General features: G+C 47.0%; 1 protein-coding gene across 3 annotated transcripts in view; it reads left to right on the forward strand.

Annotated features, from left to right (window-relative positions):
* FRMD4B (FERM domain containing 4B) overlaps window positions 1-18,333 on the forward strand; it is a 76,949-nt gene that overhangs the window by 26,098 nt on the left and 32,518 nt on the right. For 2 of the 3 annotated variants that reach the window (XM_056501662.1, XM_056501663.1), the window contains exons 6-7: window positions 10,275-10,331; window positions 11,250-11,272. In XM_056501662.1, the coding sequence (XP_056357637.1) occupies window positions 10,275-10,331; window positions 11,250-11,272 (80 nt within the window). The remainder of the gene's footprint in view (window positions 1-10,274; window positions 10,332-11,249; window positions 11,273-18,333) is intronic. The other variant, XM_056501664.1, reaches the window with a different exon arrangement.

The raw sequence follows: 18,333 nt of genomic DNA on the forward strand, positions 1-18,333 counted from the left end.
GAATTTGCTTTCTGGAAGAGTAAAGGAAATTGATTCATTTTTACAATATGCTGAACTTTGAAAGATGCTCAAAGAACTTGGGGCCTCACTGGTTATGGTTATTAAAAAGCAAATCTCCATTTGACATATCTGCCACTTAAAATGAAGGGTCTTGGCAGCTTGAAGTCATCCTTAAATTGCTCCTTAACTGGAGCAGTTTAACAAGACAGGTAGCACAAATAATTTTGGAATTGGAAAATGGGTCTCTTTTTGGGAGGGAATGTGGAAAATGCCACTGCTATTGAAACAAGCCCTAGTCAATATTAAAACATTTGGGTGCTAGTTTGTGTTTATGTGTATGTATAATGCATATTAGAAATCAAAGGAGAAGAAAAAGGAAAAAAAAAAAAAAAAAAAAGTTTGAAGGCAGACTGGCTCTTTCTTTCCCTGTGGCTTGCAAGGTATGTGCTCTAATTGTAGCAACCCAAAGTGTGGCATCCCTGTTCCTGCAAGCACAAGTGCCAGAAGCAGAGGTTTCTGTTGGGTCCAGTTTCTGTGGGCAGCAGAGGGATGAGGATGAGGAGCATCACTTCCTCCTGAGAGAAGGATCTCTGGGCAGCACCAGGTGATTCAGCTCACAGGGAAAGCTGGGGATGCCTGGCTCTGCCTGCAGCCCTCTGTGCTGGCAGTTTCACAGCCCAGCTTAAGCCTGTGGCTCCTTCAGCAAGAGCCAGTTCATCAACTCTCAATTAGCTTTTAACCTTCCAATTAACTCTTGAAAAAATATTCTTTCTACGTGACAAACTTCAGGTCAGTCTGTAGATTTCAAGTAGTCATGAAGGGCACGTGGGGCCAGCCCTCGTGCTGAGCTCCTGGGATGTGGACAGGAGGATACACCAAGGCTCCCTGGGTGTGCTCCCACAGCCTGCCCTCTTCTTTGGTGCTGCTGGCTCCTTTTTGGGGCAGGGAAGGAGCCACAAGATGAGCAGTGTCTGAATAGGAGCAGATCCCCAGCTCCATGAGACAAGTGGCTGATGCTCACTGCTGACAGCCAGGAATGTTCCCTGGCATTTCTCAGTCATTAATCCAGCTCCATGAGGTTAGACCTGCCTCAGCTTTGCTTTTTGCTTTTGCTCTTTTTTTTTTCCTCTCTCTTTCCTTTCCTTGCTTTTCCTTGCTGCATTCTTGGAGTGGGGAAACCCCAGTGTGTCAAAAAGCAGGAACCCACACCCATCCCAGGAGAGCTCCCCAGTGCACAGCAGTGCCAGGGGATGCCCTGCCAGGGCAATATCCTAACCTGCATCTCTGCATGAAGCCTGTGCTCTGTGTGGGCCAGGAATGTGGTTTGGGATTGATGCTGCAATACCTGGGGTGTGCTAAGACCTGTGTGGATAAGATTGCTTAAAAGTCAGTTGTGTTTTTTTGCTTTCACAAAGGTATTTCCAAAGTTTTCACTGCAGCTTTCCCCCATAGGGGAAACCCAAATCCAGGGTGGTGCAAATGCCTGATGCTTGAGTGCTCTTGTGACATTCCTGAGCACTGGCATGTGTTGACAGCACAGCAGTGTGCAGGTACCTGTGCTCCCATGGCTTCTGTCTTTGGAGGACAGTGATGTTTTTCTGAGCAGAGGGGGGACAGGCTGATGCTTCCCTGCATGTGCCATGTGCTCCTGCTGGCACATGGGACACACCAGGAGAGCCAGACAAAGGCTTGGGTGAGCACAGCCAGCACAATGGCACAGCTGTGTGCCAGCCCTTCCTGTGGAGGGGGCTTATCCTTGGCTTACAAGGTGCAGAGGCTGCATCAGAAATGTATTTACACTATTATTTGAGATGTCTGTGTGTGAAATCCTGGAAGTGGCTGCATCTAATCAAAGAGAATGGAATCCCCCTAATAGAGTCCAGCACCTCTGGGGTCAGGCTGGAGCTGCTGGGCCATGTGTGCTGGCCATCTTGTACCAGGTGAATCAAAATTTAGGGTAAATACTATAGCATAGTACTATATTCTTAGTTACATAATATATTACAAAATATGAGTAATAAATAATGAAATCAAAACCTGCATGACAGCTCTGAAAAGGGTGAAGGCTTGCTTGGTGTTTGCAGTGCACAGCCACGATTCCCTTCCTCACCTTTCAACCCCACATTCCTTCTTGCAAATCTCTCGGCTCCTTTCTGCAGATCAGGTACTGCTTTACCCTGCCAGGACTTGGAGGAATCTGGGGCTTGTGCATTTTGCAATCTCTGTAGACATTTTGGCAAGGAAGGGACAAGATAGACAATAAAACCTCAGCTGCCAAAAATTTACTTCTTTCTTCTCCCCACCCACTCCTCCACCTCTGTGCTCTTCTGTGCAGTCAGAGCTCCTTTGTGCCTCTGGGACCTTTGCTGGCACGTGCCAGGTTTGTGCATCCTCTGTGACCTGTTCTCTGTGCAGACTCCTGCCTGTGGAGCCAAGGCTGAGGGCTGAGAACTTTTGTGAAGCCTCCTTTGCATGTGAACAGAACACAGCATTTGCTGTTGCACTTGCAGAGTGTCTGGTGCCCCCTCACTGCACAAACCTTGGCATCCAGCTGAGACAGCCAATGCTGCCAGAGCTCCCATCCTGCCCTCCTTTCATGTCAAGCTGCCCATTTTCCTCCTGGTCTGGTGCTGCAGTCCCCAGCTCCTCTCAGTCCTGTGTGGTCCCAGCAGCTGCCTGGCTCCTGCTCTCCAGCATCCACACTCTTGGAGCTTGGAGAAGCCACATCCCTTGCCAGAAACAGCTTGGACCACCGAGCAGGAGGTGGGAGCTGGTGATAATTATATATCCAGGTCTGTGGAAGTGCATTCCAGTGAACTTGGTTAAAAACTCATTTATCCACATGTATTTTGGGAGCATGCAAAGGCTGGAAGTGCTTTGTGTACATCTGGGCTCTCCTTTTCTTCCTTGCCTCTCCTTTCCAAGGCTTTGAGCATCGCTGCCTGAAAACCTTCAGTGGTGGCAACTTCAGTTCTCTCCCAACCTTAACTCCAAGAAGCTGGGCTAAGATGTATAGCAGTCTGAAACCTACTGTGCAGCTGGAATTCAGGAGAGGGGAAGCCTGGTGCTTGGCTCCAGGTGAAGTGGGTATCTCAGAGTGGATGTGTTTGCACAGGGAGCTGTGTAACGTGCTCAGTGTGTTATTGCACAGCCCGTGACCATAGCTGGGATACTTTCAGGGAGGTGGGTCAGAACTGGTCATGCACATGCTGATGATAAATTTGGAAAGATAAATGAGTCTTTTCTTCTTTTGAAACAGCCAAGTTTGGAAAAATAACACCCTACTTGGCTAGCAAAGCACTGTCAAGTTTATTATGCATTAGGGCTAACCTCCATATAGCTCTGCAGCCACAGAGCTGAGTCTTTGCCAGGTCTTAAAATATGTTCTGTAAATGAAGATCTTGGTCAAGTTGGCTGTGTTCCCCTTTCCCTCTGTATCTTTGGATGTTGGGGGATTTAAGTTCCCATTTGTTTCAAGGACTGGTAAGAATTGCTTTAAAAAAAGAAAAAAAATAAAGGGAGAAGTTAAAAACATGTAAGTTTTCATGTAACTGTGATAGCTCCATGAACAGCAATGCTTGTGAGCACTTGGCTGCCTGAAGACCAGTGCTTACCAAGAAGAGCTGTTGAAACAGACCCCTGGTGTGAGCATAAAGCCTGGCTGGTTCCCAGCTCCTGGGGAGCAAAGTGCTCATATATCAGAGAGCTCTCGAAAGCTTTAAAATGGATATTTCCTAATTCTCCCCCACCTCAAGGGAGAGGGGAATGTTCCCATGTAGCCTTGTAACATGGTGTAGTCTGACCTAGCCGAGGCTGTTAAATACCCCCTGTCCACTGCTGAATTGGCTCTTCTGCTCCCAAGGACTGCACATGTGAAGCCCAGGCTGAGGTTCAGCAGGACCTTTTGCCCCTCCAGAGCTGTTCTGTCCTGTGAATTCTGCCATGGCAGGCACCTCCATGGCCCAGCCTTCACAGCAGATGAGGAGGATGGAGCCTGTGAACAAAACCTGACAGGAGGGGAGGCAGGACCCCACGCTGCTGTACTTTGGCAGATCTCCTTGGGGCATCTCATTACCCCCAGAGACCTCACATGGGGCTGTGCTGGTGGCTTTGGGGAGGGGCTTGGCCATGGTGTGGGGACAGTCCAGGGCCTCCTCTGAGTGCTGAGTGCTGCTGTAGAGGGTGATGGTGCCCCAGGCACTGTGAGGCTCTCGGGGAGGTGCAGGCTGTGTCCCAGCTGGGCTGGCCCAGTGCATGTGGAGATTCAGCTGATTTGCAGCCAGAGGTCTGTACCTCACATCCCTCCTCCTGGACTAATGACTGGGTTAATTGCCATGAAGAGTCCTGCACTTTTGATGTCCTGGCCACAGAGCAAAGGTGCTGTGACAGCTCAGCCAGGTCTGTTGTTGTGTGTGTTGGGTATCTCACTGTGATGCTGGGGTAGGAAAGCAAAAGGCTGTGATTATATTTTAAGGTAAATGACACTTGTTATGTACCCTGGCTTGCAAGCCAGGGAAGTCTTTATGCCTTTCCCCCATTCTTTGCTTTTACTCTTGTATTAATGAGAAAAAAGCAGCAGTAAATGTGTTCCTGTTACACTGTGCAGGGGAGTCTTGGAGTAGCTGCTCCCGTCCCTGGAGTTTCATCTAAGTGTTGGCTGAGGCACAAAAGGCAAAGGGAAATGGATGAGAGTGGCTGGCAGAGACAGCAAAATAAAGGGTGTAACAGGGAAACCCGAAGCTGTTCCTTACCACTAGGCACTAATAGCTTTTATTTTTGAGCTGGGTTGGCCTAAGCCCCTGAGGTGGGAAGCAGCAGGTCTGGCCAGGGAAGAGCTGTGTTTGCCTTTGCACATGCACTGAGCTGTGTTTGGTCTCAGGCTGTGCTCCCTTGTGCTTGTGTGAAGGGCTGTGGGGTTCCATGCATGAAATGGAAGATATCACAGACTGTGTAAATGCTGTGAAGCAGCTGTGAGGCTTTCTGAGCCACCCAGGCTGCAGGGCCCCGTGGGGGAAATGCAGCACAAGTGGAAATCTGAAATGCTCCTCTGAGGAAGGTCAGGAGGAGCAGACTTCCTTTTGCTCCTACAGCAGCTCATATTCTGCTGCTTTTGTGCTTTGCTTTACCTCCCTGAGCTGCTGGAGGCAGACACTTGCTTTGCTGTGCTTTTCTCAGCTCAGAGTTTCTGTCCTTGGGAATTGAGCCCCAGTTAAGATGCTCAGCAGAGCTTGGTGCATCCCGTGCAGAAGGGAGTGGGATGGTGGCTCCAGTGCATTGCAGGGCGTGTGGACAGCAGGTGCCACCAGCAGGACTGAGGTGTAGGTGTGAATGCTGATAATTGGGACAGGCAGTTAAAGCTGGAGGTTATCCCAGTGTTTGTGCAGTAATTAATTACCCAGCACAGCCACTCTGACAGGGCGAGGGACAGGATCTGCCTGACCCAGTTCCTCCTGCACAGCTCGTGTGGTGGAACAGGTTGTGGCCAACACCCACTGCCCTCCCCAGCCTGGCAAAAAAAAGCCTTAAACGGTGAAAAACTGCTGAAAAGAGCTTTCTGCACTGCTGGGGTCTGCCAGCCCAGCTCTCTGCCAGGACACACAGCAGGGATTCTGCATCCCTGCTGGGATAAGGTGCTGGATAAGGACACAGGGGCACAGGCACTGCTTTGTTCACTTGTGCTGGGTCCACACCCAGCTAATTGCCTGCCTCAGTTTCAATGGCTTGTAGACGTTTGGGCCCTTTCTTTCCCTCTGACTAATTGCACCCTTCTTTCAGCTTTTTTTAAAATCACCTTTCGGTAATCACTGGTAATTATATTCAATCTTGTGGCTGTCTCGAGGCTATTCAATCACAGTGTATGTGTTTTTGGGGGTGTCTTTGGCTAATACAAATTTTTAAGGAATTAGTTTGAGGGAACAAGTGTATTGGTATCTGAGATCTTCAGGTGAAATGATTTTGTTGTCAGCCTTTAACCTCTGGAGGTTACATGTGGTTTGAACAAACCATGTCCCCTTCTAGCTCTGGCTCTAAAGAGTTAAATATGACAGTTCCTGTGTGTGCTTATTTTAAATCTGCTTTAATCTGAGTTTACGGCCTAAAGATTTGCTTAACACAGTTAATGCTCATCTGACTATCATCACTCTTGATCTGAGTTTTCATCAGGATTTCAGACTTGTATCTCTATGGCAGTAAATTCTAGTGTTGTTGCTGTGTCTAATGAGGGTTCACTGCCCTATTCATGACCGAGCTTGTGATTTTTATCACATTCTAAGTCTGTGTCTGTGCAGCAAGATTTGAGCTCCTAGCTGAGCTGGGGGCTAAATTCTGCCCACAGGCACTGAAGGTGGAGTTGGTCTTTACCAGATGCTGAGACAGTGACCTACTCCTGCTCTACAGTAATTGCCAGCCAGTTTGGACACCTGCTGCAGCCTTTTATTACTCTGATGTTTATCAGGATGACAAAAGCCACCATCTGAATCTGCTGGGCCAAGTGCAGTGTTTAGATAAGCCAGTGGTCTTTTGGCTGGATCTACCACTGGTTAAAATGATCCATCCCTGTGCAAACTCTAATTGAAAAGTATCAGTTCCATGCCATCCCTGGAGCTGCAGTCACTAGTCTGTTTAAACTCATTTACATCTCAAATGTAGAAGACTCAGATTTCATTATCTGAATGACATACATCTACTTAACCTCATGCTGGTGACCTTGTTCCCACTTGGGATGAATCTAGGAAAACCTTCCACCTTCACCTTCAAACATGGCCATGGGAGCACTGGCTGCCCTGGCTCTCAGGGCCCCCCTCTTGCTAACTCAAGTCTGCTTGAATTACCCTGGTGATGGCAAGCATTGCAAATTAATCTTCTTACAGTCATTTTCCTCATCTATTTTTGAAATCTGACCTTGCTGATAAAGCTATGTTAAAACAGAAACCCCCATCTGCCAACCTCCAGGCTGAAGGATGATTATAAAATCAAAATATTGCCTGTGTGAGTGGGAAGAGTCACGGTCCTGCACTCCACAATGACACATATCACTGTCTGGATTTGTGTCAAGCCAAGGGCTGTCCAAACTCCATGACAGCCCAGGGCAGAGCTGGATTGCATTACAGCAATGGCAAATTGGGGAGCCAGATGGCAAATAATGTTATATTATGGTGAAAAATGCTTCCAGGCTCAGAGGGAATTGTCCAAGACACTGTCACTTGGAGAGCATTAGTCTGTCAGATACAGGCTGAGCTGGACTTTGGCATCTTTGCTTCAAATTCTTGCTCTGCTACTTAGCTACTGCAGGACTTCAGGGCAGTCCCTTCACTTCCTTGCACCTTTTTTCTGTGATTTTTATTCCCTTTAAAAGGTGAGTTGTTCTTTGGCTTGGTTGCTTTTTTCATTTTTTTCTCCTGAGCCTTGCTTTGAGTGGCCCCAGTCTCCTGCCCCTGTTACTGTGTGGTGACATGGATGATAAGTAGGGCTGATCACCCTGTTCTGAGGTTTGCAGCAGCTGGAGAGCCATGGTAGCCCCACTCCTGGGGTGATCTGTTTGTCTGCTTTGCTTGGTCAAGACACCTGCAACATCTTCAAGAGGTCAAGTTAGGGAGGACCCTCTTACCTCTTCACTCCTTCACAGCTTCTAAGCAAATGAGGGCACTGGCACAGCAAATCCCTCACCCTGAAAGCAAAGACTGAAACTTCCTCACCTGGACAAGCCAGGCCCTCTCTTTGGTCTCCTCTTTGCTCTCTTTGGTCTCTTAAAACCCTAAATGAAGTGGTTTGTGGGATCACTGTGAACACTTGTGGCCGTGCCATAGCAGCCAGTAGTGACCAGAGTTTAAGGCCAGTATCTAGGAAAAAGCAAATAAACACAGAGCCTGGTAATTACCATTGCTAATTAGCTAATGGCTGTGAGGTGCTTTCAAGAGGAAAAGTGAGGAGGTGCTTGGTTATTATTAAGTCCCAAACCCCCAGCAGCAGCTCTTGCTGTGGGTCAGCAGAGACTCTGCTCCAGCAGCTCATCGAGTCCTGCCGAGCTTATCTGGGAGCCAGCAATAAATCGAGAGGGCTTTGGAGAGTTAAATCTCCCTGAGGTTCTTGTAGGCTTGAAAGTCAATGAGCCACACCTAGCTGATTCTGCCTTGGGGCAGGGCAGTGGTCTTGATGAGCTTTTAAGGTCCCTTCTGTCCCTGTTTTCCCTGATTTTGTGATTCAGGGACAGCTTTGCTGAGCCAAGATCTCACCTTTCCTGCTGAGCTGAGCTTCCCAGTGATGGCATTTTCTCATATCTGAGTTCTTTGCTGCTACTGCAGGTCACTGTGGTGCTGGGGTGACCTGATCTCCTGTAATCCTCTCACCACCACAGCTGGCATCAGAGGTTGCTTGGGCAGATGCAATTTAAGCTTTCAAAAAGCCAGCTCAGATGTGCATGACAAAGACTAACCTGATACAGACCTGGAAGTAGCAAAGTGCCTTAAAATTGCACCTACATGAAGAGCTTCTGGGCTGCAATCTTGTCTCTTTTCTTAAGCACCAACATCAAAGAGATCTGAAGGAAGGATGCCCTTCAAGCTTTTTTTTTTTCCTCTTGTGATGCGCCCCTCCTCTTGTTCTAATAAAATATGTCTGGGAATGCTTTGGGGGCTACTCCTGCATAGCTGGTGCCACACCTGTTGGGAAGGGGAAATTCCTCTTGGTCTGCCTGTCAGAGAAGCCTGGGGGAGCTGCTGCTGCTGGAATGTTTTCTTGACAAAGCTGGCAAAAAAACTTCCTTTCCATGAAAATTGAATTATTTGTTTGTTCACTTTTGAATTTAGTCTCTGTGGGCCAGACCTGCAGCTGTGGTAAATTAGCTCAGCTCCAGATGTGCCCTAATATATTGTGAGATGTCATTTCCCTGTGTCTGTATGTAATTCTGTAGATCCTCCTGCTGCCCTGGTTTTGGCATTATTTCAGCTTTTGGTCTGCTTTATCTCCTCTTCAGCCAACAGATCCTAGGGACTAAGGATGTGTTGGGATCTCAGTGACATGAGGCAGGCATCATGTCCACTCTCTCTGTTTGCAGAAGGTCAATAAGAAGAATTTGTGTTCCTGAGCTGCTTCATGTGCTCAGTTTTGTGCTTTACCCAGGATGCAGGAGGAGTAAAGGGTGCAACTGTCAGTGCATCTCCTTTACTCTCCAGTGTCACTGCTGGTCCCAGAGTAAAACCAAGGCCAGGGGTTTTCCTGGTAAGAAACTAACCTGGAAAATTTGTATTTGAGCTTGTAATCAGGAGGAAAAAAAAAAAAAAGAATCGTCATGTAGTTTTGATACTTTGGCACCTGTAGAGTTTCTGAGGACATAGTGCAGGAGAGGGCTGGTTTTGGAGTGGGCCTAAGGCACAGGAGATTTCCAGCATGGGGCTCATGCTGTTTTTCTGAACATTGCTCTAGAGCTCCAGTGGAGTTGGAAGAAATGAAGGCTGTAGCATGCAGGCTGAGCAGGACAGGACTCAGTTATGCTGTCCTTGTGATTAATCAGGATAAGTGGTTTAGAATCAGGGGGCTGTGTACCACAGTTACAACAAACATAGAATGGTCCTAAATCTGTAAGCAATAAAACTCTTTCCAAGAGATGGATGTAGTTCCTTGGTTTTCTCTTGGCTGGGACAGGGCTGTCCCAGTGATGCCCTGGGACACACAGTGGATGCTCTGGAGAGCACAGAAATGAGCTGGGATATAACTTTTCTTGCAGATGGTGTCAGATCTTGTCAAACACTGATACTTGTCCAGCTGATGTGTGCTCCTGAGTGCCATCCAACCATGTATCTGCCATGCCCCATCCCTGCAAGTGTTGAATTCCAGGCTGGACAGGGCTCGGAATAAACCTGGGGCAGGGGACTTGGAACGAGATGGTTGTGAAGGTCCCAAACCCAACCAGCCTATAATTCCAACCCAAAACTCTGATTCTGTGACCTGTGAGCCTCGCCCTGAGGAGGGGATGTGCTTCTAGCCACTAAAATCCCTTCCTTGCTGCATGGCAAGGGCTGGCAGCGTGCGGGACCGCAGCCGCAGCATCCCGAGAAGCGCATCAACCGCAAGATCTGTAAAGAGAGCAGGCTGAGGGCAGGGCTCGGGGTGGGGAGGACGGGCTGTGTGGCTGTGTTTGTGGCTCTGTGGCTGTGTGTGTGGCTCTGTCAGCGGGGACTCGGGGCGGGGAGCTCCGGTCCCGGTCCCGCAGCCGGCGCCGCCTCTCGCGGTGCCCCCTCCCCTCCACCCCGGCTCACGCTCCGCTCTCTCCGGCACAGGGGCAGATCGAGGTGGACAGCGAGACCGTCTTCAAGTTGGCTGCCCTGGTGCTCCAGGTGAGTGGCTCCCCCGGCTCGGTTTGGCTCAGCGCTTTTCCCTTCCCGATGTTTTTTCCCCCCCCCCATTTCATACAGACAAGCCCCCGCAGGGTTGTTTATGGTCTGGGAGGTTGGAACTCTTAGGGGTTATTTTTCTCTAAGAGAAATATTTATCTCGGGAGTTTTAAATTGAAAGAATAAAAGCTAATCACGGGAAGTAATTTATCTGGGCAGGTTTCCATTCAATTTATCGCTTACCCTAATTTAAATACATTCCAGAGATCTGGGAAGAAAAGTGTAAATATTGTAGCTAAATCAGCTATATTATGCCTGTGAATCTTCTTTTCTGAGCATATGGTTTTGATACCTCTATGTTGAAATATACAGTGTCAGTTTTCCCTGTCATTAATCTAGTTTTGTTCTACAGAGACTTAAAACTCCAGTTATTTGCAGCTTTTTGTGAAACAAAATTCCACCGTTAAGAAACTGGGGGTTTTCCCTCATTGCACTGTCAGTGACAAAGTGGCACAGCAGAGCTGCAGCAGCAGCTTGATCTGCCTGAGCAGTTGTTTTCATCTCGAGCGAGCACAATTCCTCCCAACTGCTGACCTGACTGTTCAGCCAACCTTTGCCTGGATGAGAGAGGAGGGAGAATTGTATTTCACTTCTTGTGCAGTAAAAGCGACATTTGATTTGCAATGTGAAATGCATCCCCGTTTTGGAAGCAGTTTTATTTGTGCTGTAGGTGGATTATCCACAGCTGGGAGCTGGAGGAGCCAAGCCCAGCTCTCACATGCAGGCAGGCTCTGTGTTTTGCTCTGTGTGGGGGTCAGGATCTGCCTGCAGGGCTGTGGGAGTGGGAAGTGAACAATGCTGGGAAAATCGAGGGTTTTAAAGAGATCGTGTTTTAATTCTGTCACTGTTTTTCAATTGTAGGAAGCTAAAGGGGACTATTCCAGGTAATAACATTTTCCTTTCTAATACTGGTGTGCTTGATGGATGTGTTTTTCTGTGTTGGCATTGTATTCCAAACAATCACAAATGGGGGTAAAGTCCAGCTGCGAGCAGTGCTCGAAGAAAGTGAAATGTGCTGCTGGGCTGGATAAAATCTGAGTCTGCAGGGTGAGTAATGCCTTTTGTGAGCAAGCTCTGAGTCAAAACAATGTTTTGGGCCACCACGCTTTGCTCCCCTCCCAAACGTGGGTGCTGCAGTGGGAGAAGGGGAAAGCTCCCACACTTCCCTGCTGGAAAACGTGTTATTTGCCAAACTTTGGCCAAGCAAACAGTGTCCTGTGCTTGTGCAGCCCCGTGTTTGGGTCAATGGGGGTGACCTTGCCACAGCCCAGCACGTGCAGGACGTGGGGCCAGCTGCCCTGGATCAGTGAGCCGAGTTCTCCTGCAGCTGCCCCAGGGCCTCTCCCTCCCCACACTTGACCCAGCAGTTGTGTTGTGGCTGATGTGTGACCCCCTTGCTTAGCTTGAGCTGTTTAAAGCTGCATCATCAGGCCTGGCTTCCCCTTGGAGGTGCTTCTTACCCAGCTCTGGTGGTGGAAAGGGGCTGTGGGGAGCAGGTGGGGTCACACCTGGACCTGCTGGAGCCACGGGGAAAGACCTTCCATTAGAAACAGCTCACTAGGCAAATAGAGATTCAGAAGATTGGCTCTGGTCATGTTAATATTTTACTACTTGCTGAGTTTCCATGTGGGAAGAAAGGTGTGTTTTATGCTTTAGCTACACCAGTTTTGGAGAGTGTTCAGTACAGACCTGTCTGCCCAATTGCAGTTAAGTCATGCTTGGCTGCCAGAGTGACTCTGCTTTCCCTTGAGGGGGCAGTTGTCAAGTAAATGCCAGTGCCAGTCCCCAGACCCCTTCCCTTCAAAGGCCTGTCCTGTTCTCTGCCAAAGGACACGCTCTGTGAAGTCCATCAAACCTCCTCCTCATGTTTGTTGGCATGCTGTCAGACCTGCAGGGAGAAAAAGATGTCTTTGATCAGCTGGGTGGGCTGGCTGTGCAGACCATTTCTGTTCCTGTTCATGCTGTAGACCTGCTTTGTGACCCCCACTGTATTACTTATACCTGTAGTATGCTGCATTTTTTGCTAGAAGAACCCCTTATCTTGCCTGATCTCTACAGGGATGCCCTAAGCTTAGCTCAGCTTAGGCACAGATAACCAGAAAATCACTGCTGACTCCACAATAAGTAACCTGTTAAGCTGTAGCAACTAGTGGCACAGTTGTCTTGATTCTCAAAAACAGGGGTTAGTGTTAAAAATCACCTTAGTGGTGAAAAGCTCCTTATGTGGTTTAAACTTAACACTGTGTCCTTATCATTTGCCATAAATAGGTTTGTAAGTATGGCTTCATAGGCCCAAGAACTGTGCTTGTGGCTGTTTTCCATGGTTCCCTGGACACATTGAAAGGAGTGGATTGCCCGTGGTTACCTTCAGAAGTATTTAAAGAAAATTGTAGGGAAGAGTACTCTGCTACAGGAGTGATTTCCAAATGCAGCTCTTCCCTGAAGAGTTGCATGGAAATAGCTACAGCAATAGTTTCCTCTGTTAAACTGAGCATATGTTGTGTCCATGTAGCAACTGAGCACAGGCAGCTGTCCCAGGCCCAGTGAGCACACCAGGAGTGAAGGAATTCCATGTCACATATCACAAGTGGTCCTTTGGGCCAGTGCTGATAAAGCACTGGCTTAATTACCAGCATATCTTAACGATGATACTGAAGGACTGGCCTCTGCTGCACAGCTTGCTCCTGTGCAGTGTGATTTGCCTCCCTTTCCAGTTCCTTGAGTTCAGTGTGTTCTCTGCTCGCTGTCATTTGGACATTCTGCTTTGAATCACCTTCTGGAATGTGGCTCTTGCACCACCTCTGCTTCCGTGAGAACGGGCAGGTTGATTTTTTTGATACTGGATTAGTGCTGAATGGACGTGGGTAAATACAGGAATTGCCTGAAGTCCTGGAGATTAGCTCTGTGGAAGTGAGGGTTGGGCCAGTGCAGGCAGTGCTGGGGATCCCTTCCTGTCTGATTTTTCACACACATCCCGTGGCAGCTTTTCCGTGGGGACACATCCTGCACTGGGGTCACTGTTGGTGTTCCCACTGACGTCAGCTCCGTGCCAGGGCCCGAACACTCCTGTGCTTCTACAGGAACCTCTTTCCCAATCCACTGCTCAAATTCTCAGATAACACCCTGATGGCAGGGAGCAGCAGCCTCCTGAGAAACACCCTCCCCTGCCTCATGCTGAGTGGGTTAGCACATTCCTTGGAAATCTGTTTCTTTTCAGGGAGTGAACCTGACACGTGGGCGCTTGGAGAAAGTAAAAAACTTTTGATTTCTACACCACAAAGGTCACTCTGGAGGGGCTTTGCAGTCTGAGCACTGGAGCTTGGGAATACCAGGGACTTTGGGGTTTGGTCCTTGCAGGTGCTTTGCAGAAGGACCCCAAGGTCCTGAGCTGGGCTCTTTAGGACAGGGCTTTCACAGAATCATAAATGGTTTGGGTTGGAAGGGACCTTAAAGATCATTTAGTTTGTGCCTTATTATTCGAGAAGAGACTTTATGAAAGATGAACCACCCAAGTCCCACTTTGAGAGGACCCTGGTTTTGAGGACATCTTTATAAAACTTAAATGCATGCTTCAGAATTGACCTGCAGCTTGTCCTGATTTGGGCAACTCTGGGTTCTCAAAGGCAGCCTAAACTGTCTTTGGGACACAGGAGGAAGAGGTGGCAGCAGACCATGGCCAGTGTAGCTCACCATGTACCCATTTCCTGTTCCTGTTTACCCAACTGGTGATCCCAGCCAAGATAATTCCCTGCTGTGTGTGATGAAGAGGATGTCACAGGGATGCTCAGTGAGCTGTCCCCCTGCCTGGGATGGTGTCAGGGCTGCCCTGAGCAGGGCAGGACAGTCCTGCAGCTCTGCTGTCCCCGGGAAGGCTGGGATGCTGCAGATTCCTGCCCTCTGCCTTCCTGTGCAGCGCTGGGCACGCTTTGCTCAGAGGAAGGATGTAACACTGCCTTGTGTTTGCTTTTCACAACTCATCCATGGCTTCCAGTTGACTGCTCCTCTGTTTAGCCTAAATTCCCAGCACTTTTTACCCAGCTCCTGCAACAGGAACCCCAAGCAAGCATTAGTCATTGATTGGAGTTTTGAAACTCTGCGTGAGTTAATTGCATTTCTCCACTCTCCTATTTGCAAATGAAACAGAAAAATCTGCAAGCCTGGTTTTATGAAATCTTGGTTTTTAAACTCTATGCAAAGATTTTAGAAAGAGAATGTGATTCAAATTGCAGCTTCTGGCATGGCTCAGTTTTAGGGGAAAAACGTACATGCTCTGTTTATTTTAGGAATTTTATTTGAATTTTTAAAGAAACAATGTTTTGGCAGTCTGTTAATTATTCATCTTGTAAATATGCAACATATAAAGTCTGGCCTCCTTGGGAAATAAATGATTTAGCTGTATTTAGTTTATAAATTAAGCATCTGTCCTCAAAAATGCTATAAAATATTATATACTTTTATCTTTCTTTGTAGCTTGATGAGGGAGACAGTTTATAACTGAGAAGTCCTAAATGCTGTCCTGGCATTGGAAAAATGTTTATCAAAATCAGATTAGCTGCAGGGACTATATAAGGAAAGTAACTTGGGGATAAAAAAAAGTTTATTTTCTGACTGATAATCTTGGGCCACATTTTCCCCAGTACCATTTCCAGGACTGAAACCCAGCCGTGCTCCCTGGAAGTTAATTAAATTGCTGGAGGAGGGCTTCTATTTTCTTTAAATAGCTGACACATTCATTTTTGATTCTGGCCTGTGGGCTGCAAAGATAACTCCCGACTGGTATAACATAACACAGACAAAATAATGAATTCCTGATAGCTGACATGTGCGAGGCACCAGGGTTTATCGTTATGGGGGTGATAAAGGCAGTTTGTAAAAGGGAAAGGTTTGGGTGAGAGAGAGCCCTGCAACTGAGGCGATGGAATAACTGGCTCAGAAACTCCTGGATTCTAAAATTCTACTTAGGAAAAAAGTGAAGTTCTTGATCTAGGTGCAGAAAGCAGTATTAACAATTTGCTCTTAATTAAGAGTGCTCAGAGTGAGACTTTTGGGTAGTGTTTTGTTGGGAAGCTGAATATTTTGCCAGGCAAACGGAAAGATTTCTTGGTAGAAAAGAATGTGGGAAAGATAACGTGGGCAGTGCTAGAAATTAGCTCTTGGAAAGAAGTTAATAATTGTCTGATAGCACAGCACCTGCTCATTCTACCGCTAACCCCAAGATTAAGGTACCCTCAGGAACAGGACACACCTGAGGTCTGCTGGAGGTGGCTTGTCCAGCCTGTTTCTGGGAATTTTGCCAGATTCATGTGACCAGAATTCCAGGTGTGGCCATGCTCAGGACTGGGGTTGGAGCAGGAAGACAATTTTGGGGATGAGTTACAAGGGGAGCCAAAGACCAGAGCCCAGTCTGGATCCTGTTTCAGCCCCAGGTGTTTCCTCTCACCTGTGTCTGTGTGATACAGAAGAACTGGTGGGTCACCAGAGGATTCACTCTCAGAACATGATCTGGTGCCTGTAGCAGCACTGTAGTTTAGTTTCTGATGTTCTTTTCCATGCAAGTGCACTTTTAAAATGCCCATGCACTGGTACCCTCAGCGTTTTTCCAGGCTGCCCCCACTCCCCCTGGGCTGTGTCTGCCTGGCTATAATCAGTGCTCTGCACTGCTCAGCCTTGTGCCCCTTGTGCTCCTGGCCCTTGTTTGCCAAGTGACTCATTGTGTGCTTTGCCTTTCAGCTGTGACTCCCAGCACTTTTTCTTTAAATACCTGCTGAGGCACTGGCTCTGAACCATTAACTCTCTCGGTCAAACCCAGCTGTGTGCTTTCCTCAGCTCCCTCTTTTTCAACAAACAGCTCATTTAGGACAAGATGAGCAAAGATCTGCTTACTCACAGCCTGTTAGTTGAGGGGGTTGATTATTTATTTTGCTGTATTTGGGAACCTCTGAGGAGCCAAGCTAGTAAATAATCAAGTTTAGGGAAAGTCATGTTTCATGTCTCTTCCATACAATGATGATGATTGCCCTATGACAGGTATCAGATACCCACTTTCCCAAGAGCCTAATTGAATTTAATACTCTCTTCAAGGAAAGCTGGTTGAAGACTGCAGTAATTTTTCTCTAGCAGGGTGAAAATTTTGCAGTCCTTGGTGATTCCCTGCAGGTTTGCCAGGAACAGGAACAGGAGCAGAGGGAAGGCAGCAGGCAGAGGAGAGCCAGGCAGGGAACTGCTGAGCTCCATCTCCCTGAGTACTGAGGCAGCAATTAGGGGATGAAAACTTTACTTTCTCCTAGTGCTTTATTTTTCATGTAAACCAGGTGCAAATACAAAGAAAAAGTACTTAAGATGCCATTTCTTGGACAGTCTTTTCATAGCAACAGGGTTTTTTCCACTGGTGCTACTTGTAGATTCATCCAGTTCATGGCAGACTAAAGCATATACAGTCTGCAGTGATGTAATTGTAATGTGTTTTTACAATTACCTATTTTAAAGCAGTTCTCTAAGAACTCTCAAGGAATTTGTATAGAATGTTTTTTTTATGTAGCAGATTAATTAGGTGGAAGCACTGTGGGTGGAAATAAGCAAAAAGGATTAGACGAAGAAGGAAAAAAAAGGATGTTTGCAGTAATTTAATAACCTGATCTCATGGGATTTACTACTTGTATATAGCAATGTAATTCTTAATATTCACAGATAATTATGGCAGTTTGGTAAGGAACAGTAATTTTTAGATTTCATATGCATGATGTTTGTACAGTTTCCAGAGAGGCAGAAAAAAGGTTACTGTGTTTTGTCCTCTTTAATAGTCCCTCCACAGTACTTTCTTTTCTTTGGTTTTGCTTTTCTCTTTTGAATTATTTTTAACTCAGAGAGGAGAGCTAGAGTGGGTACAACCCAGCCATCTAGAGAGGTCTTTTGTGTGTGCTCTGCATCCAAAACAGATGAGAGATGAGGCAAGCAATGTGCCAGGAAATTCAACATCCACAGCCATAGGTAAAAGATGCTTTCCCCTTGTTCCTAGAAATTCTCTTAAATACAGGTTCAATATTAAAACACATGGAGCACAAAACACCTTTTCCTGTTGTAAAAATCATATTTCATGGGTTTTTTTTTGTAATGTATTTATCTGTCTTTTGTTGAATGTCTGAAAAACTTTGTCAGGTCTACAGGGATTTTTTCCAGTCTTGCACTCTGAGCTGTGAGCAGCAGTTTGGGCTCTGGTCTGATTCCTAACAACATCCTCACTCTAGAAAAGCAGAAGTAAATCTTTTGCTTTTCCTTCCCATGGTGGCTGAGATCTGTCATGTGAGGTGTATTTTGTGCTTTGAGGAAATGGAACGACAGCTTTTCAACCTCAGCTTTTTTTCTTTTGCAGATTTGTCAGGTCTTTATCATTATTTGGACACTTTATTTTTCTTGTGGTTCCATGTATCTCTGTATCAGCCAGGCTGTGATAACAAGCTTTAAACTTTGCTACTGTACTCAGACATGCTAAAAACCCACAACTAATATGGCTAAGCTGACCTTTGTGTGAACAGGAAGAAAGTGTGAATGTTAGAAATAACAGTCTGTTGTTGCAGGGAAGGGCTTGGGATCCTTCAAGCGTTGTATCAGCTGTGAATATCCAACTTTTGCTTGGCAGTAAATCCCCAGGTAAAGCAGAGCCATTCTGCTTTTGTCTGGTCTGTTAGGGAACACTGCTAATATGTGCTGTGGGTATGACCAAGCAGCTGTTTAAATGTGGATGCATCACAGCAGGTCTGTGGGATGGGATCCACTGCCCCTTGTAGGTGGTAGGTCTGAGGACCAAAAGGGTTTGTTTTCAAAACATTCATGTTTCACATCAAGAGCTGTAAAAGGTGATCTAAGGATTTATGGCAGCTCCAGGTCACAGGTTTTCTCTAGTCATGAGCAGCTGCTTCCTTGGCCCCCTGTTCCTTGTCTGCAAAGT

Source organism: Oenanthe melanoleuca, chromosome 12 (assembly GCF_029582105.1).
Source record: "Oenanthe melanoleuca isolate GR-GAL-2019-014 chromosome 12, OMel1.0, whole genome shotgun sequence".
Lineage (NCBI taxonomy): Eukaryota > Metazoa > Chordata > Aves > Passeriformes > Muscicapidae > Oenanthe > Oenanthe melanoleuca.